Genomic DNA, 27,299 nt, shown 5'->3' on the forward strand with positions numbered 1-27,299 from the left:
TTTAACTTAATCGATTTAATTCATTAACAATTGAACTTGTTTGTCTCGTTTCGTTGTTGAGCATGTTAGTCTCGTTGTTGTTTAAACCAATATGAATATATGATAAACTTGTATTTACAAACTTTATAAATTCATTACTACATATGTATTAGTTCATCATTATCTATTATTAATTACTACGTTATTAGTTATAAATTCATCAATAAATATTTCATGAATGCGAAGTGATAAATTCTATTAGGCATTAGTTCACCGTTATCTATGATAAAACTAAGTAATATACTATTTATTCACTAACTCTAATGGTCTTAAAATTTTAAAACTTTTAAATTTAGTTACCGCACTTGTCTCTTAATTAAGACATCCTTATAATAATATAAATGTATTGAAAATTGTGATTTTAGTAATAACCCGATATTTTATATAATTTGTATCTGAATTGACCTGGCCAGCCATGAACCCGACCCGATATGAACCCGGCTCGATATGATGTGAACCTGTTATAACCCGGCTAAACACGTTTACAACCCGACGTGCTCCAACCCCAACCGACCTGGCCCGACCCGACTATAATCTGGCCCGACATGGCCCGACCCGATTATAACCCAACCTGATACAACCCGACTAAGCCCGATTACAACCTGACCCAATATGACCCGACCCGATTATACCCCGACCCGATATGTATCCGAGTCGATACTAACTGAAACCGACATGAACCCGATCCGATGTGAACCCTGTCAACCAACCCAAACCGAACCGAATCGTTAATTTTTCAACAAGACACAATCTGACCTGATAACCAAATAAACCCGTTTCAATCCGAATCGATGAACCCGACCCAAACTAAGTATATGTAATCGATTATACTGTGAATAGGTTATATTATATTATTACTCTCTTTACTATAATCTGTATTTATGGTACTATCTAATCACCTCCTTTCATCTTCTTATTGTTATCGATATATTACCCGGAAAATGAAGGGTGATCGGGAAATCAACACGACGACAGATGTGGAGTAAAACTAACAACACCAAAACTTTTAAAATGGGTGAGACGGAACGAGATACATGTATATTCTTTTTTTTGGGTTCTACTACGAGAAGTTCCCACCGCATTTGGCGAGTGGAAATATCCCGTGGGAGTTTGTATGGGTACCTCGATGGACATCATCACTTTCATTTGAGGTTTTGTCCATTCCTAAGGCTCAAATCCGAGACCTTGGTTGAGGGCTTCTTAACCACTCATGCCAACCTTAATAGACAATAGCATTAGCTAGACATATATAGGTCCATGCATATATAATGAGCTTACTATGTACACTATAATATTATAATGTCCCTAACGTCCACTTAAATATTTCAATCACTCTATTATGGGAAATTTTATGATTGTTTTGACGTGAATGGGTTTATTTTCCCTAAAAAAAAAATGTATTCCATTCACGCCAAAACACACTTAAAATTACCTTATAAGTAGCAAATTACTCTAAATAATCCAATCAAATAACAAGTGATTATCCCAATAATCCAATATGCAAATTATAATTGAGTTCACTATGAGCGTTGTGGAAGGAGCATACGCTATAAAATGAGTTGGGCTTGATATTTGCATATTGTCGATCTATACATTGATAAAATGATAATATTCCGCATCTGCTGATGGGATTCAAAGCTAATCTAGCTCATTAAATGGACCGTGTGCGTGCTAAGTCTTGATTAATAATATATAGCTATATTACCAACCCAATACTAACAAACCAAGCCCAATCCTCCACTAGGCCCAATAACACATGCCATCTCATATTCAATATATGAGGGACATGAGTATATTTAAAAACAACCAAAACATCATTTCTCTTCCATGTGGGAGAATACTCCTACACACACAAGTTGAAGACTAATATCTAATACGATGTTATTGAAATCTCAATAGTTTATGGGGACGTTTGATTAGTACAAAGAAATGTTTTTCAATGTTATTATACTAGTGATAATATATTAATATATAATTACGGTTTATAGAAATATGAAAATGAAGTATTAATTAGGAATGATAAAGCTAATCATGACATGTAAGAGTGAGACAAAGAAAGCTAACAAACAATTAGAAATCAACACTCACAAGTCACAAGTCACAACATGCATATACATACACCAATAGTTCACGGCACAGCAACTACACAGGGGATTACGTACCATGATATATGAAATGCAATTAAGGTGGATGATAAACCATTGGGACGTCCATATATATGCATGAGTGATGAGTAAAGTGCCACCCTACATGACTTTGATCGATCATGCATGGATTCATGGATGAGGTAGAAGCCAAGAGCAACATGATTTGCACGACAAATCGAGAATATGGATCATTCTCCTATTGTAGAAGACTAATAGTTGCCTACTAGCCTGCGAAGTATGGAGTACTCCCTCCGTCCCTAATTGTTTGCCTCATGTTTCAAAATATACTTTATTAAGAGTTAGGTGGATGGAATTGACAAGAGACAAAAATAGTGAGACTAAATGTAACTTATGTGAGAGTAAAATTAGTTGTTGTCCCATGAACATTTTTGATACTAGAGCAACTTTTTAAGGGACGACTCAAAATAGAATGGGGCAAACAAAATGGGACAGATGGAGGGAGTACTTATTTAGGAAACACCCCCTCCGTCTCTTAATACTCTCTCCAGTTTGACCGACACATAGTTTTAGTTAATTTAATTAACTTAGTAATTTATTAGGTGGTACTCTTCCCTCAAAAAAAATATTAGGTGGTACTCTCTTCGTTTCTTTTTGTTCTTTACGTTTTCCTTTTTGGGTGTTTCAAAATGTTCTTTATATTTCCTTTTATATTATCACATAAATGCTTTAATATTCTATCAAAATTTGTGTCCAATAATTATTTTAACCAATTCATTGGGTCATTTTATCTTTCACACTTTTTCATTGGGATATTGAAATTTTCTCATTTTTTCATTATCAGAATTTTGATAAAAGCGAAAACATTATAAATATAAGTAATTTGTCTTGTTTAAATAAAAAAAGATAGACGTACATTAATTAGTCGTTAATAAACGTGTAAAAAAGCCAAACGTAAAGAACAAAAAGAAACGGAGGGAGTAGTTGATAGTGAGGTACTTCCTCCGTTTCTTTTTGCTCTTTATGTTTTTCTTTTTGGGTGTCTCAAAATGTTATTTACATTTTCTTTTATATTATCACATAAATGCTTTAATATTCTATCAAAATTTGTGTCAAATAATTATTTTAACCAATTAAATTCATTGGGTCATTTAATCTCTTACACTTTTCTATTGGGACATTAATTTTTTCTCATTTTTTCAATATTAGAATTTTGATAAGTGTGAAAATATTATAAATAAACGTAATTTTTCTTGTTTAAAAAAAAATAGAGGAATCTCAATGCACATTAATTAGTCGTTAATAAACGTGTAAAAGACCAAACATAAAGAACAAATACAAACGGAGAGAGTATTTTTTTTAAATATAGTTAGTGGGAAATGGGTCATATAAAGGGTTAGGGGTGGAGTGTGATTTGAATTTTTTACTTAAGGAAATATATCCCGGATAAATCGCATGTGTTGCAACCGGAGACCATAGAATTAGACCAAAGTCTAACCTTTGAGGAAAGACCTGTCAAAATCCTTGATAGCAAAGTGCGTAGTACGTGTACTAAAGATGTGAAAGTTGTCAAAGTGTTGTGGCCTAATCAAGAATCTGAGGAAGCTACTTGGGAAGCGGAGGACGAAATGAGAAAGAAATATCCCGACCTTTTTCCCGAGGTTAGTTGAGTTACGGGGTCGTAACTCGTGTCTTTTAAAGGGGGTACAGTGCGGTAGAATTTCGCGCTTTTTACCTTATTTTCCCCTATTTTATGCTCAATTTAGTGCTTTCTATTGAATTTGCACTTATTATTGTCCTGTTTAATCATGTAAAGAGTACAACAACTTAATTTTTTTGCAAAAGAACGCATTGAAAGTCTCATAAAGTCTCAAGTTTTGAGTTGAATCTTGATTTCCGAACCCAAGTTTCGGGACGAAACTTCTTTTAAGGAGGGTAGACTGTAATACCTCGTATTTTTATAATATTTATAAGTATATTTTATTATATTTATAAAGCATTTTACGATTAATTAGCATTTAAATAATATTTAAATGTATTTTATTTAGATGTATTTTAATTAATTAGAATATTTATTATTTTAATTAACTACGAAACGAATTTAATTCTTGAGTCGGGAAATTAAATGGGTCGCAAATGATTTTTAAAGGCTTCGGGTTTTAAATAAAAAGTCCAATTCGTTTTATTAAACAAGCCCAATCAAAAGAATTTAATTCCAAGCTCTTGGCTAGCCCAATCATTTAATTGCTAAGCCCAATCCTATTTTCCTAAGCCTAGCCCATTAAAAATAAGGAGCCTATAAATAGGACTCCTCATCATTAAATGAGCCCCTAAAATTCATAAACCCTATTTTGCTTTGCTTGCCCATCACTCTTCCTCTCTCCTCTTTGCTCGGCTTGTCCGCACGCTGCACGACCCTCGTGCCCTCGTGCTCGTGCCCCTCTTGCTGTTGCGTCGCTGCTGCTTGGCCTCACGCCCCAGCGCGCTGCTCTCCCCTTGTGCCCTCGTGTGCTGTCGCGCCCAGCGCCCAGCACTCCCTCACTCGCTCCCTCGCACGCCAGAGCCCACACTCCCTCTCGTCTCTCTTCTCTCGCCCGCAGCCCGCAGCGAGCCCTCGTGCCTGCGCTGCTGCTGTGCCTTGTTGTTGCTCGTGTGCTCAGCGCACACCCCTACTCTCTCGCCCGCGCGCCCCAGCGTGCCGTGTGCCCTGTCTCGCGCGCAAGCGCTGCTGCGTCCCTTCGTCCCTGCGCGCACACACACGCGTGTGTGTTGTTTGGGTTTGTAATTCAATTCCTTTTTGCCCAATCACTCTAATTCGTGGTTGTTCCGTGCTATAGGCCGGATTGGTATAATTCTCTTTTTCCTTACCTATTCTATTTCAATTCCGTATTTTAAATTATAATATTAATATTGTTTTGAGTAATTAAAATGCTGGGAACCGGTTATGAATACCGTGGTTTGAGGATTTGCGTGTTGTGATTCATTAGGCTTGTTTTAATTATTAAAGGACGAATTTTCAGATTTGTTTATTGAATAAATTAAGAATTGATTTTTATGATAATAAATTAGTTTTATTGGGATTTTCAAGTTAGGGTTTTAACCTAGACCTAATGAGTCAATTGATTAGCATAATTAGGTGATGATTTTAATTATGATAATCAATTATATTTTTAGATTTGAATAAAGGCTTAAAGTGTTGATTTTTATTGATTTTAAAGGCGGAAAAAGTATGTTTTCGTACAAGGGATTGATTTTGCAAATTGAGACGATTATATTATTGAAAAACGATTGAATTCTAAAGTTTAAATGAGGTTTTAGATTTTATAAAGTTGCTGGAAATTTAATGAACATGGAAGTAATTTAAGTTTCATTATTTTGATGATAGGAAGTGATTTCTAGTTGAGTGCTCGTTATTGCAAAGTGGCCCCTACGCTTAGGTATTCAAGGTACGTACAAGTCTAGGGCGACCATACATTTTGTCAATGACATTACATGATTGTTGATGATGCGAATTATATTATGTGGATTCATATATGCTTTGGTGAACGATCATGTGGATTAATATATCTTGTTTGATGCTTTCTACAAGAATTCTAGGTTCTCTGATGGAAATTCATAATGTAGTTCCTGATATCATAAGTTATAATTCGAAGGTATATGGACTGGTTTTGGAGAGTAGGATTCAGGAAGCTGTGGACTTTGTTCAAGAAATTATGCCAAAGGGCTTGAAGCTTGATGTGTACACTTATAATATTTTGTTCAGAGGCTTTTGAAGTGATGGGAAGTATTTAGAAGAAGTCAAAAGATGGTTTGATGAAATGATGAAAACTAAATGTCCACCAAACCACCTGACATTTGCAATATTGCTAAGATATGCTTGTAAAAACAATGATTTTCACTTTGGTTCTCGGTTGTGTAGAGCGTTGTTTTATCGCCGTTATCGGTTAAATGAGGTGGGCTTGCTGCAGAAGGTTGTTGATGGGTTAGTGAAGCAGAAAAATATCAGGGAAGCAGAAGTATTGGTGAAACTTGGAAAGGGGAGTAAATATTCATGTTATCACAACCTTAAAATGCCGAACTTTGGAAATTAATATAGATTCCTTATTTCTCCGGTATTTAGATCAAACTTGTTTGTTCTTTAGCTCTGTTTAGAGACGTTGGATTGAAGAATTATTGAATCAGGTATGACTATCTTTTTAGCTAAAGATATTTTTTGTTCTCATTACTAGTGCAAGTGATCATTTTTTTTTTCATATATGCCAATTATTTACTGGTGCAAAGTGCATGTTTATTTTTAAGTGTGTTGTGATGTGTTTTTTTTTATGTTACTTAAAAATTGTATGAATTTTTATATAAAGATAATCCTTATTCAAATATCGAAATGGTGTTTCATGTGTCATTAATTTGTACATAAAGAGTATCAACCTGTCATTAGAAGGTGGTAATACTCTTAGAGTCATGGGCGAAGTAAAATACTGCATCTATCATCTATGTTTATCAAATTCTTTTCAGCATAGCTGAAGCATCCATGAACCATAATCATTAATATGAACACTAAGAATTAGACTATTAGTACCTAGAAAGGGTGAACTCTTTGAGTGATAGAGTAACCATTACCATCATGATTTATTGTTGGATACTTTAATTTTTCATCCTCATCTCATGAAATGTTGATAAACTTACCAATCAAATGCACTTCTTCTGTACTCCCCCCCCCCCCTCTTTTCTCATCATTTGGCAGGATGGGGATTGGGTGTAAACTGGCTTGACATCTCATGGTGTTGTTTCCTTGAAGGGGGTGAAGAAACTTTGAGAATTTGCTGTTAGAATAACTAGTCCCTTTATGGGTTTGACAGTCCTACTGAAATGTAAGGTGAGCTTTGTTTATGTTTGGTTAAATTTCAATAGAGACTTCCCCTTAGGCTGGATGAAATATACCTTGATAGTGTTGGTTAATACCATGCAGTACCATGCAATGCAATACCACCACAATTAGTGTGCATCATCTATCACCTGATCATTTCTTCTCTAACTGATTTTAGCTGACGTGGCAAGTCAGCAGGTGGTCTGTTATTCTACTGCATTCTGATTGGTTGTTATGCTCATGCTGCTCTCTGATTGGTTAGGACAGCATTACAGTTTTCTATATAAGCTTATCTATTGTATTATTGCAGTTAGTTAGTTTTTCCCTAATTGCTTGAGCTGTAAGCAAATCATCAATAAAGATTATATTCTCTCTTCTTCCTTAGCAGCTCAGTTTATAGTTGCTAAGGCCCAAACTGTGCGTTTGTTCTAAGCTACTTCAATGGAGATCAACTGATTTTATCATGGTATCAGAGCAGTAAGATCAAGATTCTGGTTCAATTCTCTATGCTGATTCCGCTGGTATGATTCAATCAAGATTCTGAGTTCTTTATTCTTCGAGGTCTGTTCATCCTCAATTTTGTTCTGGTATTTCTTTCCTAATTGCTGATTGATTAGGAATTCCTGCTGGTATTTCTTTCCTAATTGCTGATTGATTAGGAATTCCTGCTGCTGTTGTTTCTAAATTGTTTCTGCTGGAATCAATTTGTTAATTGATTGTTAGATTTCGTTCTACTTAGATTCGGTTGCATAAACCTAGAATCCTGTAGGAATGGCTACACCAATTTTAGCACCAAATCAGGATCCTGCTAGTCCTTTCTATCTTCATCCAACTGATAACACAACTAGTCAGCTAGTTTCAATCAAGTTCAAAGGTGAAGGTTATGGTGATTGGAGAAAGAGCATGATGATTTCTATGTCTTCTAAGAACAAGTTAGGTTTTGTTGATGGCACAATAGCAAAACCAGATCCTACTCACCCTACTTACCAAGCCTGGACAAGGTGCAATGATATGATGATATCATGGTTGCTGTTTAATCTTGATGGTTCAATATCCAAGAGTGTTTTGTATTTTCATACTGCTAGGGAGATATGGCTAGATCTAGAAGATAGGTTTGGCTTTGTATCTGGTCCACAACTCTTTGCTCTAGAACAACAGGCAGCTGAAATTACACAGGGAGGACACAATGTGGCTGAGTTTTTCATTGAAATCAAGTCCATATGGGACAAGATAAGTGCAGCAAATCCATTGCCAACATGCACCTGTAACCTATGTGTATGTAATGTGACACAAAGAATCTTTAAGATGCAGCAAGAGCAAAGGCTTATGCAGTTTCTCATGAAGTTAGGAGAACATTTGGCTGTAACCAGAGGAAGTCTTTTAATGTGCAACCATTGCCAACCATTTCACATGCATATAGAATGCTGGCACAGGAAGAAAGGCAAAGAGAGATTGGTGCAGTCACACAATAACATGAGAGTCATGCTTTTGCAGTTGACAGAAGGAGGTTTAATGATAACCAAAATAAGGGAGTTTTCAATCCTTCCAAGAACCAACAACCTTATTACAAGAGCAACTATGCAGGAGGAAACAAATCATCTGTGTACAAAAGACCTTCCATCTATTTTTGTGATCACTGCAAGATCAATGGGCATAGTACTGAGAGATGCTTCAAGCTGCATGGATTTCCACCTGGTTTTACTGGTTTCAAATCTGACAGAAAGACTACAGCAGTGGCTTACACAGATGAAGGCTACACTGATGAAGAAATGGGAGAATACCAACAACAACAATCATTCTATCCTCCAGAAAGAGATCATTCTCAGACACAAATGCAGCCTCAACCAGGATTTCTCACTGCAGAACAATGTTCACGGTTACTGAGTCTTATGAACAAGCAACAAAATGACAAAATGTGTCCACCAGAGAATCAAAATGATGAAGGAGAACCTTCAGCTCATGCTTTCATGGCAGGTAACACTTTCTGTTTTCTTACATGTTCTCAATCCAATTGGTTGCTTGATAGTGGAGCATCAGATCAAATGTGTGGGAACTTGAATATGTTTGATTCTTATGAGGCTATATTTGGAAACAATGAGTTCATAACTATCCCTGATGGAAGAAGAGTAGGAATACAGCATAAAGGAACAGTCACTATTAATGATAACATACAGCTGAAAGATGTACTGCATGTGCTTGATTTCCACTACAACTTATTGTCTATCAACAAACTGTGCAAAGACCAGAATTGCACAATCTCATTCACTGCTGATAAATGCTATGTTCAGGACCATTCAATGAAAGAGCTACAGGTTCTTGGTAGTGTGAGGTCAGGATTATACAGCATTGATGACAACAAGCTACAAACTGATGGTGTACGATCTTCAGCTACCTGTTTTCAAGCATCTAATAACAGCAAAGTTGCTACACAGATTTGGCATTTGAGGCTTGGACATGTTCCCTACAATAAGATGAAGCTAGTGATAGATAACTTAGATACTCCTTTGACACATGATAGTATATGTCAAATTTGTCCTGTAGCTAAACAAGTTAGAAGCTCATTTCCAGTCAGTAGCATTAAAAGTACAAAAATGTTTTAACTGATACATTTAGATACTTGGGGACCATATAAGCACAAAACTCATTCTGGCTGTACTATGTTTCTTACTATAGTGGATGATTTTACAAGAACTACCTGGACTCACCTTTTGAAATCTAAAACTGATGCAATTCCAGTGATAGTTTCTTTTTTGAACATGGTAGAAACACAGTTTAATTCAAAAGTCCAGTGCATCAGATCAGATAATGCTTTGGAGTTATGTGAAGGAGATATGAAGAAACTACTGCTACAAAAGGGAATTTCTCAGCAAACTAGTTGCAGTGGCACTCCACAACAGAATGGAGTGGTGGAAAGGAAACATAGACATTTGCTTGAAACAGCTAGAGCTTTACATTTTCAATCCAAACTTCCTATGAAATACTGGGGAGAATGTGTTCTATGTGCCACCTATTTGATAAATAGGATGCCCTTAAAGAGTATTGGCAACCTCACACCATATGAAAAACTTCATGGGCACAAACCTCTTTATGATCACTTAAGACCTTTTGGTTGTCTGGTGTATGTCTCCACCACCAAAGCTCACAGAACCAAGTTTGATGCTAGGGCCATCCCTTGTGTTTTCATTGGTTATTCACCATCTCAGAAGGGGTATAAAGTGCTAGATAAAAACACAGGCAAGATTACAGTATCAAGGGATGTAGTTTTCCATGAAACACATTTCCCTTTTCATCACCTTGATACTGTCCTTCCTTCTGATAACTCACCACTTATTTCTGAATTTCCACCTTACCTTTTTCTTCCTGTTCATACTCTTTTGCTTCCTGATCCAGACACTATCCTACCCTTCACAATTTCACCTCAAATTCCTTCCCATATCTCCACTTCAAATGACTCATCTTCATAACCTTTCTCTGCACCTTCTACTCCTCACTCCATCTCTAACTCTACACCACTCACCACTCCTGATTCCTCTTCTATCTCTTCTTCTGTATCACCTGTGAATCAGCCATCTCTCAACCCTTCACCACCTCCTATTCGAGTCTCTAACAGATCACACAAACCACCCTCATATCTGTCTAATTACCATTGCTATACTGCAACTCACTGGTGTAACTTAGTCTCCTATAAGAATCTACCTTCCAGTCATCATGCTATAGTGGTTTTACTTGACAATATTAGTGAACCAAGTACTTATACAGAAGCTGCACAGAAACCAGAATGGGTACAAGCTATGGAAAAAGAGATTGCAGCTTTGTTACACAATGACACATGGGAGGTAGTTGCCTTACCAGTTGGAAAGAAACCCATTGGTTGCAAATGGGTCTTCAAAGTCAAACTTAAAGCAGATGGGTCACTAGAAAGGTGTAAAGCAAGGCTGGTTGCTAAAGGTTTTACACAGAAACATGGGATTGACTATGAGGAGATATTCTCTCCTGTAGTCAAGATGGCAACTGTCAGGTGTATTATTGCTCTTGCAGCAAACATGAAATGGGTGATTTACCAACTGGATGTGAATAATGCATTTCTTCATGGAGATCTCCATGAAGAAGTGTACATGAGAATGCCTAAGGGAATACCTAATCCTAATAATATGGTTTGCAGATTAAAGAAGTCTTTGTATGGTCTCAAACAGGCTTCTAGGCAATGGTTTGCCAAATTACATGGAGAATTACAACACCTGGGTTTCATTCAGTCCAAGAATGATTATTCCCTTTTCATTAAAAGACATGGTGATGATATTACTCTAGTTGATGTATATGTTGATGACATCCTACTCACTGGTAATCATCTGCCTACTATAACCACTCTTAAAGCTCACTTGGATGATGTTTTTTAGCATCAAGGATTTAGGGGTAATGAGCTATTTCCTTGGTATTGAAGTTGGCTACTTACCAGATGGAGTGGTTCTCACACAGAAGAAGTTTACAAAATCCCTATTGTCTGACTGTGGTTTTGATCTACACAAGTCAGTTGTCACCCCTCTTTCCATCAACACAAAACTATATGCTGATGAAGGTCTCCCTTATGATGCTCCTGAACATTACAGAACATTGGTTGGAAAGCTCAATTTCCTTACCCACACTAGACCTGATCTATGTTTTGCAGTACAATTGTTAAGTCAATTCATGCATATGCCCAGAATTCCTCATGTTACAGCTTTGCAACATGTTCTCAGATATGTGGCACACACTGCAGGGCAAGGTATCATTCTCAAAGCTGCAGATTCTCTCACCTTGCAAGCTTTTTCTGATAGTGATTGGGCAGCCTGTCCAAACACCAGGAAGTCTATCACAGGATATGTTTTGTTACTTGGGAACTCACCTGTCTCCTGGAAATCCAAGCAACAAGGAACTGTGTCTAAAAGCTCTTCTGAAGCAGAGTACAGAGCAATGGCTGCAGCTGCCTCTGAGATTACATGGCTTGTTAGACTTCTTGAAGACATTGGAGTCACCAATCTCAAACCTGTCACTCTCCACTCTGACAACTGATAGATTAAAAAGTGATACCGCAAGTGCACGGTGTCTGTTGTTAGCAGATACTTAGCAAATACGGGTCGATCCCACAGGGAGACAAGTTCTATTAGTTTTTGCCCAATTATACGAACTATTTCAATAACGAAAGTTGAGTTTGAGTATTAACTACTAAAGCTAAAACAATAATAAAAATGCGTAATTTATCAATGAATTAAAGGTCTAGGGCGTCTGTTCGGTTCACCATGCTTATACCAATCCAATAACATAATTTAATTCGACAACGAATAAACTAGGCCGAGTAATTAAAGTACATGCTAATCCTACGGTCGGGTCTTAACACTTTCAATTCAACATATGCAGTACGATCGCTAACATAATCAGAATTGCCAATTGTACAAAGCCTCTAAAAACACGATCTTTCGATTCTAATTCCTATTAGCTAGATAATTAATCCATGAAATTGGACGATAACATGAATCAACGATTAAGAACAAATCAATTGGAATTACTCAAGCAATAATCTATAGATTAGCAAACTTTATTGCATAACAATCATGGTATAAACATGGCTTCCCTAACTTAGCCCTAGAATATAACTACTCGCTCATAATTGAATTAACAAGCATGAAATACATAATGAAAACGAGATTCATAATCAAAGGACGAATTAATCTAAGAAACGAAAATAATAAGAAAGAATAAAAGCAAAAGAAATTATTGAATTACCTCTAGATTGATTAATTGAATGGAATGAACTAGGGCTCAATAATGTGTAGAGAGAGAAATAAAACTGAACGTTTAAAAGAATTCTAGGAAAATAATAACATGAGGGAAATTAATTAGTTCCCTTGAGTATTTATATGCTCCTATTTTCTAAAATAAAAAAAATTAAATAAATATGAAAATAAAAATAAAAGTCGTCGATGATTGGTCGATGGAGCGATGATGTGGCAGCCAAACCCGAGCACGAGCCGCGCACACGGGAAGATAGATGGCGAGGCATGGGCAGCGAGGGATCTCGCGCACCATCCCTCGCTGGCATCATGATGAGCGACTAGCAAGAAGGTAGAGCAGCGAGGGAGCTAGCGAGCCATCCCTCGCTGCCCTGCGCGTGTGTGTAGCAAGCCAAGCGACGAAGCTATAGGCAGCGAGGGAGCTAGCGAGCCATCCCTCGCTGGCCTAGTGAAGTGCAGCAAGACAAGACGACGAAGCTATAGGCAGCGAGGGAGCTAGCGAGCCATCCCTCGCTGGCCTAGTGAAGTGCAGCAAGACAAGACGACGAGCAACGAGGCAGCGAGGGAGCTAGCGAGCCATCCCTCGCTGGCCTAGTGAGATGCATAGCAGGCCAAGGCGACGAGCAACGAGGCAGCGAGGGAGCTAGCGAGCCATCCCTCGCTGGCCTAGTGAAGCAAGCAACCATGAAGCGATGAGGCACGACGATGGATGTAGCGAGGCAACGATAAATGTAGCGAGCCTACGATAAATGTCTTGCGAGCCAACGAGGGATCTTGCGAGCCAACGATAAATGTAGCGAGCCTACGATAGATGTCGTCTTGCGAGCCAACGAGGGGTCTTGCGAGCTATGCACAAGCGATATATCGAGTTAATCATCCCCGGAAAACTCAATTCTCCGATCAAACACTTCGTCTCCGACTCAAACCATCCGGTGATCATTCGTTCCACCTCCAAACACTCCGAAAGCACCCAAATGATTGTAAAATCACCTGAAATATCAAAGAAAACACAAACGGAGCGTAATAGAGTACAATAACGACGACTTATGCAATTATGACTCTAAATGCAACTAAAATGAGACGAATGCCTAGAAATGCAACCTAAATGAGCCTAGAATACCCTATATAAATATGATTCATCAAATTCCCCCAAGCTAAACTGTTGCTTGTCCCCAAGCAACACTAGACCGAAAACAGAGAAATGAGACGCACATGACTTTCATTGAACTTGAACAAACCTACTCAACTCTCGGGCAAACAATCAAACAAAGTTATTAAGACAGAAATTTAGCTCGGATACAAATAGAACCACAAAGCATCATGATCCACAATTGAAACAACCAAGCTTAGCCACAAACCGTTCTCAATCAAGCTAGTCTTCGCCGCATACTTTGTAGAATATGAATATATGATGCAACGCGGGGTAAGATGACAATAGCAAGAAACAATTTTCGCTTATTCACAAAACAAACATGCCGATCAAGAGGTCTTTATAGTAAGCTTGTAACGGGGCTAGGTGGAAAGGAAGGGTAGGATATAATTTGGGAAAAAGTGAGAGTAAGGTCCAACTTGGGGAGCAAATGTGAACTATATGCGTCGGCGTGATAATGCTGAAAATCCAACTCCGTCGAACCATGAAACCCGAACAATCAACCAAGTTATATATGAGCAAGGGGAAAAACATAATATAATGTCAATGATCTTTGTTCAATCCCCTTTCCCTGCCTTCAAACTATATACAAAAACGAAAAACGTATTTTTGATTTTTCTTTGATTTTTCTTTTTTTTTTTTTTTTTTTTTTTTTTATTTTTTTTTTTAAAAACTGAAACTAAAGAATGAAATCGAAAGTACATAGATAAATCTAATTCTAACTGTTACAAGCTTGGGTGCCAACAATAATATACACCATTTCCGAACCACAAATCCAAACATAGCCTCGAACCACGAACTATTGCCGTAGTGTGCCAATCAATCAACATCGACGAAACCATTACGAACACCGAAGCTCCCCCAAGCTAGACTCGGGATAAGTAACCAACGGGGCTAATAGGGCTCAGTTTTGTGGAGTTAAAAGAATAAACGGACAAGGCTACAACATGGGTATGAAAGGCAGGAACTGATGTTTCTAAATTCGTCTGAAGGCTTCCTATGAGAATGGCCTCTGTCATACGCGGCATGCGTGAGTTGCAACTAAACTACTAGTGAATCTCAAGCCAAAATCATACGATAACAAGTCACATCAATCACACAAACACATAGTAAGGTGACCTACAAGATAATTGGCTAGCTATTCTTGATACGAGACCAACATCTTACCGCATACCATTCAATTGGTTCACACAATGCCAAGCAGTTATCAATGTATAACACAACCGACTGAATTTCAGAATCATAGCTAAGTTCAAGAGAAGCTCTAAAGAGTCAAAAAGAGTCTGAACATGGTTTGAAAGTCAAATTCACTATGCAGGGTATAAGGAAATATGAATGTAATGCAAGTAAAGAAAGACAACTAAACGAATCAGTAATACTAGGAAAGCAGTACATTTTTTTCGTTGCACGTAAACTCCCACCCCTAATGGATGGTACAAAGCGTACAACACCTATGAAAGCGATAAAAAGTACACTAAGAAAGCAATAAAGGATAGGATATCCCTCCCCCAAGCTAGAATGATGCAGTGACCCCACTGCGACAATACATAGTAATGCAAGGGAAAGAGAAAAAGGAACGACTCACTCAGCAAGAGTCGGGGCAGGAGCTGGAAGCCGTCCAAGAATGGTGAAAACATCCTGTCGCAAAGAGGCAACCTGGTCGTCAAGAGCAGAGAGACGCTCAAAGACAGCAGTATGAAAAGTTTCGCAAAGCGAAACAAAGGCCCCCAGCTGGTGCTCAAGTGGTACAGAGCCAGTAATAGGAGTAGGTGATGTCGGACCCTCGAGGGTAGCAGCAATGGGAGACACAGGAGGACTCACTGAGGGTCCGGGGGGTGGACGCGCGGAGTCTGCCGTCCGGCTCCCCGGTCGTCGAAAGTCAGGTGAGAATGTCAAACATCCCAAGGTAGTGAGATCCGCTCGAGAACACGGGAGATAGGCATAAGGGGAGTCGGCCAGGCGGTGTCCCCCTCGTTTCACGTTCCAAATATAACGATCTCCTGTCTCCTTGAGCCAACCAAAACGACCCAATGCCTTAATATCAAGCAAATAGTTTTTCGATGAAACCGGCTTCTTGCCCTCAGTTGACAACCCAAAATGTTTGGCAATACTAGTGATAAAACCGCCACAATGGATATCTCCAACATCTCTGTTGCGAGCAGTATGAAAAGCTGAGACCAAGAAAGAACCATAATCAATCGTAGGAAAGTCCGGGGTCCTTTCAATAGTGAAAGCCAATAAGTGTCTGAGGTCAGATGAGGTGACTTGATTCATCTCCTTTTTAGGGTAGAAGACACTCTTAATCACCCGATGGAGTAATCTGAGGGAAGGATTGATGATCGAGCCACACTTGCTATGGCCGGGATTCCAATCCTTTTTTCCAGTTATTCGAAACCAAAAGTGGGAGAGATCACAAGGTGTACCATCCTCGCCTATCTTGTCATCCAAGAAGGTGTTGAACCCGTATGAATCAATTAAGCATCCTTTCTCCCATCCAAATATATCATTTACCTCATCGACAGTCAATTCGCGAGCTACACCACCAAGTTTAAAATACATCTTTGAGGGCTCTCCTTTAAACTCAAAGGAAGCTAGGAATTCATAAGTCCAATCTGCAAAAGTAAGCTCAGTAATACCAAGAAATTTCTCCCAAGACGAACCAGAAAGAAGTTCGTCAATACTAGAATGAAGTCCCAATTTGGTAGCCGCATCTATGGAGTAGAAAAGTGTAGAACGGACCGGTCTTTTGTGCAAGGCGGCTAGCAAAGATTGTTGGCGAAGCTCAGGATTTAGATGTGGTGGTGGTGGTGGTATTATGGGTGTGGGGGCTTGTAAGGGTGGTGGTAATATGGGTGGGGTGACTTTTGGTGGTGGGGGTTTTGGGGTGGGTGGCTTTTTGAATGTTGTAGGTTTGGGTGCAGTTGGTTTAGTGGCATTACGCTTAGGATTTGAGCGTCTTGGTGGTGTCATGGTGTATGAAATCTGTGATAAGTGTCACCACAATCAACAATGCCAACAATCCAAGTAAATCAAAACTCCGGTACTCCAAGCAACAATCAAATCAATGAAAACCAGAATTCACAATGAAGCAATTTGTCCCTCAATCAATTTCAATTGACAATCAAGTAATTCATGTAATTCAATTTAACCATAAGCATAGAAATTCTTGAATAATGTCAAAGAGTAAAATAGAGGGAGTAATTCAAATCTTACTACCAATTTGGTGATGAATAGAGCATGAAATTGATGTAAATCTCCTCCTTTGACCCTTATGAAGTGCACAATTCAACCAATTTGAACTCCAATTATGAGAAACAAAAACCCCCAAATTGATTAAGTCTAGGGTTTATGGTGTTAAGGTGGGGAAAAGGTGAAGGATTTTGAGGGTGGGTGGCTGGTTTGGGGCGGCGCCGGCAACGGGGGTGGTCGCCGGCGGTGTTGTGGTTGTGGCAGTTGGTAGGTGATGGTGAGTGATGGGACGTTGGGTGGTGGTGGTGGAGAGTATTGGTGAGTGAGAGAAAGGCGTGATGCGTGGGTAAAAGATTTTTGGGTGGGTTGATTGTGGCCTGAAGGGCGTCGAGTGAGGTGAGGCATGAGGGCTGGCAGCGCGAGCTCTCTCGCTGGCGTCGAGCCAGCGCTCGCTGGAAGTTACGAGCAAAGAGGAGTGGCGCGGGCTGTGGAATGACGAGGCATGCGCGCGCGAGACCTCTCGCTGGTGGTCGAGCATCGCTCGCTGGAGCTGCGCGAGATCGATCGCTGATGACGAGGGATCCCTCGCTGGGCGCTGCGAGACTTGTTGCGCGTGCTCTCTCGCTGCATCGAGCCAGCGCTCGCTGGGCGCGAGCATAGGTGGGCTGGCTGGTGCACGACGAAGAGCAGCGCGGGCATTGGCAAGGGGCAGTGAAGGCTGGCAGGACGCGAGACATCGCTCGCTGGTGACGAGTGCTCGCTCGCTGGCGAGAGATGCACGCAATGGGACAAGTCCAGCGCTCACGCTGGATTGCCAGCGGGCAAGGCAGTGGCTCTCAATCGGAGTGGTTATAGGCCAGCGCGCACGCTGGGTAGGCGCTGGGTTTCGCGAGCTTGCGGCTTGTCGATGCATCAAAATTTCCGAAATTAACTCGATCTTGCACCTACACATCTTTTAAAAGGAAACAAGCACCACTAAAATAAAAAAATTAGAATCGTTAGTAAAAATTAAAACACGCAAAAATAAATTAAAAATTACGATGACTGAAAACTAATCTAAAAATAAAATAAAAATAAAAATACGAAAATAAATAAATAAATAGATGAATTCAAGTGAACTCAAAAATAAAATATTTTTTTTTTTGTTCTTTTGTTGTTTATATACTTTTTATTTTTATTTTATTTTTGCAATAAAATAACCAAATAAATAAAATAAATTTCATTTAAAAAAAAAAGAGTTAGAAATCGGGTTGCCTCCCGATAAGCGCTCGTTTTAAGTCATTAGCTTGACTCCAAACCTCAATAGTCAAGCGTCGGTGGGTGGATCGGAGAGATAGATTGTCTCCAATTTTCCAATAAACGCTCCTTCAGTGTATAGCTTCAAACGTTGACCGTTCACTTTGAACTTGGTGCCATTTTCACTAGCAACCTCGATAGCTCCATGTTCCTTGACTTCGGTGATAGTAAAAGGTCCGGACCATCTAGACTTAAGCTTTCCTGGAAAAAGCCGTAGTCGTGAATTATAAAGCAAGACCTTATCACCGATGTTGAACTCCCGTTTTTGAATCATCTTATCATGAAACTTCTTCGTTTGCTCCTTATAGAGCTTATGATTCTCGTAAGCTTCAAACCGTAGTTCATCTAGCTCATTCAATTGAAGAAGTCTCGCTTCACCGGCCGCTTCTAAATCCATATTGATCTCCTTGACGGCCCAAGTAGAGAGATATTCCATTTCAACTGGTAAATGACAAGCTTTGCCATACACCAACCTATACGGAGTTGTCCCCAACGGAGTCTTGTAGGCCGTGCGCAACGCCCACAATGTGTCATCCAGCTTCAACGACCAATCTTTTCGAGACTTGTTGACCACTTTTTCGAGAATTCTCTTGATCTGTCGATTAGAAACTTCGACTTGGCCACTCGTTTGAGGATGATAAGCCATGCCAACCTTTTGAGTAACTCCGTGCTTCTTCAGAAGAGCCTTAAAAGTCCTTTGATGAAAATGGGAACCCCCATCACTAATCACGACCCTTGGGACTCCAAAGCGCGGAAAGATGATTTTCTTGAAAAGCTTCTTTACGACGTTAGAGTCGTTGGTTGGCGATGCAATAGCTTCCACCACTAGTGGAAAAAACGCCTATTGTAGCCCCCTTGTTGAGGGGGGCATACATAAGTGAGCCTCAATAACCACTCAGCCAACGCGGGTCAAATGTTTTACTAACAGGTTGAGGCGGGCTTTTGTGGTGTTCGCTTCTATAGATACTGTGGAAGGGGGCTTTTGATTGCCCGCCTCAATAGACACTAGTCTAAAGGGGCGGGCTTATGTTTGTTCGCTTCAACAGGTCTCCTCCTCACCGCCAAACAGATAAGATCTACTGGTTTTAATTCTCTCTCCTCATTTCATCTGTTTCATTTCTCTCTCTTCTCTCCCCTCTCCTCTCTCCTGGTTCAAAACTCCTCAAACCCGCTATTTCGTCAACAAATCGGGCTCCCACTCGCTCTCCTCACAGTCGTTGGCTTCCATGGAAGCTTTTCCTCCGCCTTCCATGGAAGAGTTACAAAGCTAGGGTATCTCCGCGACCTCTCTCCCTCGACTCTTCAAACTCGTCGATTTGTCTCCCTCCTCAAGCTAGGGTATATCGATTCTATCGTTTCTGCTTTCTTTTTTCTTAATTTTATGCTGGTATTGCGAAAAATTAATGTTATGGGTGTTGAATTCGTTCAATTTGAACTTTTGATGCCGCATTTTGGTATATAGTATAGATCTATGATGTTTTGTTGTTTTTAATTGGTTAAATCTAATTTTTGATGCCTCGTTGCATAATATGAGAACATGTATTTGAAATTTATTAAGTTAGGGGTTTCGATATTTGCAATAATCGCAATTAAGGTTTATTTCAATAATGTTCCTCTTTTACGCTTCTAATTTGCATACTGAATTTCTTCGTTATTCATATTAATATAATAAGTCGACATCTTAGTATCTGAAATAGAATTGGGTACTTTCAGCAAATTGTTGCTAGTAATATTTTTGGTTGACTAAGTTGTTGAGTATGATTTAGCCTAGAGGGTGGAAATCTTGAGTACTTGTCTTCAGAGTTTTCCCTAATCATCAGATTAATAATAACAATCTCAGAAAGGTTTGATTCGATTGTAAAGAAAACTCTGGATTTGAATATGAGTGCACATTATGTTCACTGGATTCTGCTTGTGATAAGCATATAAGTTTAGTGTAAATATGTATCCCTGCATTGTAGGAGTAAACTTCAAGCATTTAGAGGGAGTATGTTTGGATTAGGTACATTTCATAATGAACAAAGTATGGAGGTGTAGTATTGTGAAACTTTAGATTTTGGTAGTTCTTCATTTCGAATCATCTAGTGTGGGCGAAAGGTGCTATACTAGTATTCGCACATAAATGATTCAATTTTGAACTTAAGTTGATTGTGGAATTTGCTAGACTTTCCTCCCTGCAAAATAAGCTGGTAATGTCTCAGAACTTATGAAGTTTGGTACAGTACTATCTATACTCCTGTATTGTGCAAGAAAGGAAGTTAAACAATTTGGGATGAAAGTTCAAGACAGTCAAACAGACTCTTCCTGAATGTTTCGTCTGAATACCAGTAAATGAATTAGATCACAGGCACAGTCAATCTCCTCGATTTCTCAATTTCATATAGGGAATTAGTAGAATGGTCTAATTTGGTATCTGATGTAGCTTATCCTGTCTTCTGGGTGTTTGTCCTGTCTTTTAATGAACAATCCTTGTGATGCGCACAAAATTTTCTAAAGTGAAGTTTCACAATGAAACAATATGTCACATATAAGGCAGGAATTTTATGTTTTTTCACTGGTTCTTTAACTTACTGAAATAGCATTGCTGGATAAGTCGTTTTACAAGTGATATACAATACAACTACTACCTACTGTTACAGGGGATATGATGCTACAGTCCCATGATGCTCTTGTAACATTCATAAAACTGTATTTTTTTGTGCGCTGTATGTTTACACTAGTAATTTCGCTGCTCATAATATCTGGCTCTCTATGTGTTGCACTAGAATGACTAGATAAATCTGATTTTATTTAAGTAGGTATACTATGTGTTTGATGAAGCAAACATGGCTTTTGTGCTTCCTGTTGATGACTATAAGCATGCTCATTACTATTTTCATTATGAATAGTACTAGCTGCGTTCCTCCAAATTATATGGACAGGCAACCTGACATTAATGAAAAGATGAGAGCCATTCTGGTTGATTGGCTGATTGAGGTAATTTTGCAAGCATTACTTATTTCTTATAGTCGAGAGAAAGTTAACTATAACCAGTGGTGCCACTAACTATCTGATATTGAACCAAAAGGTCCATTATTAGTTTGAGCTCATGGAGGAGACGATATATCTGACAGTTAACCAGATCGACCGCTTCTTAGCAATTAAGCCAGTGGGGAGAAAAAAAGCTCCAGCTAGTAGGTGTCACAGCAATGCTTCTGGCTAGGAAATATGAAGAGGTGTCAGCTCCGGTTGTTGAAGATCTGGTACTGGTATCTGATAGGGCTTATAGTAGGCAAGAAGTTATTAATATGGTAAAAATCTACAGAGTGGTGTTATGGTAATGTACATTCTGCATTGTTGGATCAGATATTTGTATCAACATCTTGCTATCTTTTTCTTCTGGTGATTAGTTTCTGAAACTGATGGTCTTTTTTAATTGTTGGATCTTTAACAGCTCGAACTCCTGTCCTTTTTGATTGAGCTTTGCCTGATTGAGTAAGAAGTGTTGAAGTTCCCACCTTGTCTATTAGCAGCAACATCAGTATTCAGTGCTATGTGCACTATGAGTGGGTGCAAGCATTGGAAGAAGACCTGTGCGTGGCACACTGGTTATTCTCAAGATCGGTTAATGTAAGCACTCTTGTACTTGTCATTTCCTAAATTTACGTCTGAGTAAGCCAACAATTATATATTCATTGTTTATGGTTTGTTTCAGGGACTGTTCAAGACTGATGATTACTTTCCATCTGAACGCTGCATCAGCAAAGCTCACTGGTGTACTGTCCATCGGAAGTACAACACTTCTAGATATGGCTACACAGCAAAATGCGAACCAACTCTCTTTCTCTTAGAAACCATTGGGTTCAGTGGGTGGACATACAAATAAGGAAGCCAAATGAATCCACCGTTCTCTTGGGGTCTGGCATTAAGGACTTTAAAGCAACTGAAGTTGTGCCCTCTTCTACTGAAGTTGTGTGAATTTATATTGTAAAATTACATTAAACAATATTATTTCAATATTAATGTGAGCGAAAGATTTATTGTTTACAATTGTCTATTTTATGAGTATTATAGTTCTTTTATTACCTAACAAAAAAAATTAAAGCAGAATATTAGTGGTGGTAGCCCAGCTAAGCTGTGATTAAGACAATGTTTGCCTCAACAGGCTTGTCTGTTGAGGGGGGCAATTTAATGTTCGCCTCAACAGGCTTGTCTGTTGAGGGGGGCTTTATAAATGCCCGCCTCAACAGGTGTTAATTTCAGCATCAACAGGCTTGTCTGTTGAGGGGGGCTTTCAAATGCCCGCCTCAACAGATATCTTTTTGAGGCGGGCTAGGCCCGCCTCAACAGATCTCTGACCTGTTGAAGCCCCCTCTGTTGAAGCGGGCCATGTTCGCCTCAACAAGCCCGAAATGCCCCCCTCAACAGGGGTTTTTTCCACTAGTGCACCCACTTTGTAACGTAATCAACGGCAACCAAGATGTACCGATTCCCACATGAGGAAGGGAACGGTCCCATAAAATCAATGCCCCATACATCAAATGGCTCAACTTCAAGAATTCCGGTCTGTGGTAGCTCTTGCCTTTTCGAAACGTTGCCCGTCCGTTGACATTCATCACATGCATTGCAAAAGAAACGAGCATCCTTGAATATAGAAGGCCAATAGAAACCACTTTGAAGAGTTCGATGGGCGGTCGGAATAGCACCAAGATGGCCACTAGAAGGTAAACTGTGGCAATGCTTAAGAACCCCTTGGGTATCCCAATCCGCTACACACCTACGAAACATACCATCGGCACACTTCCGATACAAATGTGGATCATCCCAAAAATACCGCTTAGCATCATGGTAGAATCTCTTACGTTGTTGATATGTCAATTCCGGAGGATGGGAGCCACCAACACAATAGTTTGCAAAGTCCGCATACCATGGGGATTGAGTAGACACGGAGAATAGATGATCGTCAGGAAAAGAATCATTGATAGGCCCGTCTGTGCTAGATTGAAATTTCAACCGAGAGAGATGATCTGCAACAACATTCTCAGCACCCTTCTTATCCCGAATCTCCAAATCAAACTCCTGGAGAAGAAGAATCCATCGAATAAGTCTCGGTTTGGCCTCTTTCTTGGCCAACAAATACTTCAAAGCGGCATGATCAGTGTGTATAATGACTTTCGATCCAACAAGATACGTCCGGAATTTGTCAAGTGCATAAACAACCGCAAGGAGCTCTTTCTCAGTAGTAGCATAATTCATCTGAGCTCCATCCAAGGTTTTGCTTGCATAATAGATGGCATGCAACACCTTGTTCTTTCTTTGGCCAAGCACTGCTCCAACAGCATAATCACTCGCATCACACATAATTTCAAACGGCAAATCCCAATCCGGAGGCTGAATGATCGGAGCAGTTATCAATGCTTTCTTTATCCTGCCAAAAGACTCCAAACAAGCATCAGTGAACTCAAATGTGGCATCCTTGAGCAGTAATTGAGTGAGGGGTTTCGCAATTTTAGAAAAATCTTTTATGAAACGGCGATAGAAACCCGCATGACCGAGAAAACTCCTCACTCCCTTGACATTCACAGGAGGGGGAAGTTTCTCAATCACCTCAATCTTTGCTCGGTCAACTTGGATGCCACGCTCAGAAATAAGATGACCAAGTACCACTCCTTCATTGACCATAAAGTGGCACTTTTCCCAGTTCAATACCAAATTCACCTCAGAACAACGTTTAAGCACTTTAGAAAGATTATGCAAACATACATCAAAGTCAGAACCATAAACACTAAAATCATCCATAAATACCTCCATGATATCCTCGATGAAGTCAGAAAAAATGGCCATCATACACCTTTGAAATGTAGCAGGGGCGTTGCACAAGCCAAACGGCATTCTGCGGTATGCAAAAGTTCCATATGGACAGGTGAACGTCGTCTTCTCCTGGTCATCCGGGTGAATGGGAATCTGAAAGAAACCTGAATATCCATCCAAATAACAGAAAAAGTTGTGTTTTGCTAATCTTTCTAGCATCTGGTCAATAAAGGGGAGGGGAAAGTGATCCTTCAAGGTGGCCGTATTCAACATTCTATAATCTATACACATACGCCAACCTGTGACAACACGAGTAGGGATAAGCTCATCCTTATCATTCTTAATGACCGTTGTCCCCCCCTTCTTAGGAACGACTTGCACCGGGCTCACCCATTTAGAATCTGAAATGGGATAGATGATGCCCGCATCAAGTAGTTTCACTACCTCTTTTCTCACCACATCTTGCATATTAAGATTCAAACGACGTTGTGGTTGGATGCGAGGGCGGTGATCTGCTTCCAAATTAATTCTATGCATACAAAAGTCAGGACTAATGCCCTTGAGATCGTCAATGCTATACCCGATTGCCTTTTTGTGCATATATACGGAGCACGGTCAGAAGCTTAGAAAGCTGGCTATCATCGAGTGCAGCATTAACGATCACAGGAAAATCCTCAGTATCATCAAGAAATGCATATTTAAGGTGGGATGGTAACGGTTTTAGTTCTACTTTCGTTACCTGTGGCTCGGAAATAGAGCAAACAGTTTCTAATACCTCAAAACCATCGACCTTCTCAGCTTCACTTCCATCTAAATCCGAGATCAAGGAATCAATCTCACAATCTCCTTCTCCTTTTCGGGCCTGCAAGGTGAGAGTCGCCAGCAATAGATCATCATACAACATTCTAGGAATGTTGTCTAGAGAAATTTCTTCTGCAATATCAATCCTGCAACAAGTATTCTCAAGCATAGGAGACTTCACAGCATTGGTTAGATTAAAAGTAACAGTATCATCACCAACACTCAAAGTAAGAGACCCGGACTTGACATCAATGACAGCACCTGCAGTACATAAAAATGGCCTACCCAAAATTATGGGAATTTGACTATCCTCCTCCATATCTAGCACTACAAAATCAACAGGAATGTAGAATTTCCCCACCCGGACAGGAACATCCTCCAAAATACCCAAGGGATACTTTATAGAACGATCTGCCATTTGCAACGTGATTTGTGTGCATTTTAGTTTTCCCATATTCAACCTATTACAGACAGAAAGGGGCATGACAGACACACTTGCACCTAAATCACACAATGCTTTATCAATGAACAATGCACCTACATGACAGGGGATGGAAAAACTACCCGGATCCTTAAGTTTGGGTGGAGACTTATTTTGCAATATCGCACTACACTCTTCAGTTAGAGCGACTCTCTCCACACCACCATAATCCCTTTTCTTAGTGATCATCTCTTTCAAAAATTTTGCATAAACAGGAACTTGAGATATTAAATCAGTAAAAGGGACCGTTACCTCAAGATTCTTGACCATTGCCAAGAACTTACCAAGCTGTTGATCGACCTTAGTTTTCTGCATCCGGTGAGGGAAAGGTAACTTAGGCACGATAGGGAGAGAATCAGAAATCTTCTCTTTCCCCTTATTTGCACCAACATCATCAGCATTATCAACTTCCATGACTCGAGGCTCTGCATCAGTTGCTTTCCCTGGTCCATCTGTGTTCCCCTTAGCAAGAGTTGCATCATCAGTGGGCATCGGGGGTCCATTATATTTAGTGCCACTTCTAAGAGTGATAGCATTGGCACTTTCTCTGTTCTGGGGCGGAGTAGGTTGCCCTGGTAGTGTACCCGGTTGCCTTTGAGATAGAGTGTCAGCAAGTTGGGCAACTTGATTCTCCAACATTCTATTCTGATTCTTCAACTCTTTGATGCTCTCATCATGGTTCTTTTGAGCTATCTCTGCGGTCTTCTGCATATTTGCAATGAGCTTATACAGATCACCCATGTTAGGCTCTGGAGTAGCACTGCTCTGAGGGGGTTGTTGATATCCTTGATGCGGGGGCCTATTAAACCCCGGGGGAGCATTATGTGAGGCTCCTTGTTGAAATGGAGGCCTAGCAACATGTGGTTGAGGTGGATGGAACTGTGGTTGCGACCATTGTTGTTGGGGTTGAGGATTCTGAACATTGTTGCCCCGATATGAGAAATTTGGATGATTCCTCCAACCCGGATTAAATGAATTGGAGTATGGGTCATTGGGTTGTCTCTGTTGAAAAGCATTCACTTGCTCCAATTGCGTAGTATCCTGTAAACTATAAGAGCACTCATGACCAAAGTGACCTTGGATGCCACATACTTCGCAGTAAGAAGTTGTCACTGGAGCTACACTAGACATAGCATTGATACTCATTGGGGGTGTACTAGACTGAGGAGCCTTCAAAGAATCGATCTTCAGGTTCAAGGCTGCCACTTGTGAGGACAATAGAGCATAAGCATCGACATCCAATTTTCCCTTCTTAGATGTGGATCTGGTGGTGCTGTAATGGTTGGCAGCTAAGTTGGCAAGAAAATCATAACCTGCATCCACTTCTTTGTCAAGAAAAACACCCCCAGCAGCAGAATCAACCGTGTTCTTTGTTTCATCTTGCAAACCATGGTAGAAAATCTGAACCAAGAACCATTTTTCAATATTGTGATGCGGACACGACCGCTGCAAAGCCTTGAATCTATCCCAGGCTTCTCGAAGTGATTCACCAGGTTCTTGAGTGAATGTAGTTAGCTTATGCCTTATTTCAGCAGTCTTGGTGGGTGGAAAGAATTCTTCTAGAAAGGCCTGTGAAATAGCACTCCACTCTGTCTCCTTGACATCATTCAACCATATATGAGCCTTATCACGAAGGCTAAAACCAAACAACATGACTTTCAATTGGTCTTGAGTGACCCATTGATGCTTGATAGTACCACACAGTTGGTTGAACCTCTGCAAATGGTTGGTGGGTTCCTCAGATGGATGGCCACCAAATTGACTTTCTGAGACCATGGAGATTAGAGCGGGCTTGATCTCAAAGTTGACTGTATCA

The 27,299-nt window shown here is 39.8% G+C and overlaps 2 protein-coding genes and 1 non-coding gene across 3 annotated transcripts; 2 read left to right on the forward strand and 1 right to left on the reverse strand.

Moving 5' to 3' along the window:
• The first annotated feature begins 11,424 nt into the window (after positions 1 to 11,424).
• LOC130467622 (uncharacterized mitochondrial protein AtMg00810-like) lies at positions 11,425 to 12,057 on the forward strand. The gene has a single exon (XM_056836187.1). It carries the CDS (start codon positions 11,425 to 11,427, stop codon positions 12,055 to 12,057), a length of 633 nt encoding a protein of 210 aa, XP_056692165.1.
• Positions 12,058 to 18,421: 6,364 nt separating this feature from the next.
• Positions 18,422 to 27,259, reverse strand: LOC130467623 (uncharacterized). Its single transcript, XM_056836188.1, has 6 exons — positions 27,181 to 27,259; positions 26,504 to 26,796; positions 25,615 to 26,398; positions 24,941 to 25,503; positions 23,154 to 24,789; positions 18,422 to 19,044 (listed from the first exon to the last, which is right to left on the reverse strand). The coding sequence occupies exons 1-6, from the start codon at positions 27,257 to 27,259 to the stop codon at positions 18,422 to 18,424; spliced, it is 3,978 nt and encodes a 1,325-aa protein (XP_056692166.1).
• LOC130468316 (small nucleolar RNA R71) lies at positions 26,907 to 27,012 on the forward strand. The gene has a single exon (XR_008928710.1). It is a non-coding gene; the product is annotated as a small nucleolar RNA R71 (small nucleolar RNA).
• Positions 27,260 to 27,299: the final 40 nt, after the last annotated feature.

The sequence above is a fragment of the Spinacia oleracea genome, chromosome 2, assembly GCF_020520425.1.
Source record: "Spinacia oleracea cultivar Varoflay chromosome 2, BTI_SOV_V1, whole genome shotgun sequence".
NCBI classification, from domain to species: Eukaryota; Viridiplantae; Streptophyta; class Magnoliopsida; order Caryophyllales; family Amaranthaceae; genus Spinacia; species Spinacia oleracea.

Coding starts and splice junctions, on each gene's coding strand:
- LOC130467622 (XM_056836187.1), top strand. CDS start 11,425: ATGAGCTATTTCCTTGGTATTGAAGTTGGCTACTTACCAGATGGAGTG.
- LOC130467623 (XM_056836188.1), bottom strand. CDS start 27,259: ATGGTCTCAGAAAGTCAATTTGGTGGCCATCCATCTGAGGAACCCACC. Junction 26,797..27,180: donor GAGGTTCAACCAACTGTGTG/GTACTATCAAGC, acceptor AAGTGGATGCAG/GTTATGATTTTCTTGCCAAC. Junction 25,504..25,614: donor AGTCGCTCTAACTGAAGAGT/GTAGTGCGATAT, acceptor TGTGTGATTTAG/GTGCAAGTGTGTCTGTCATG.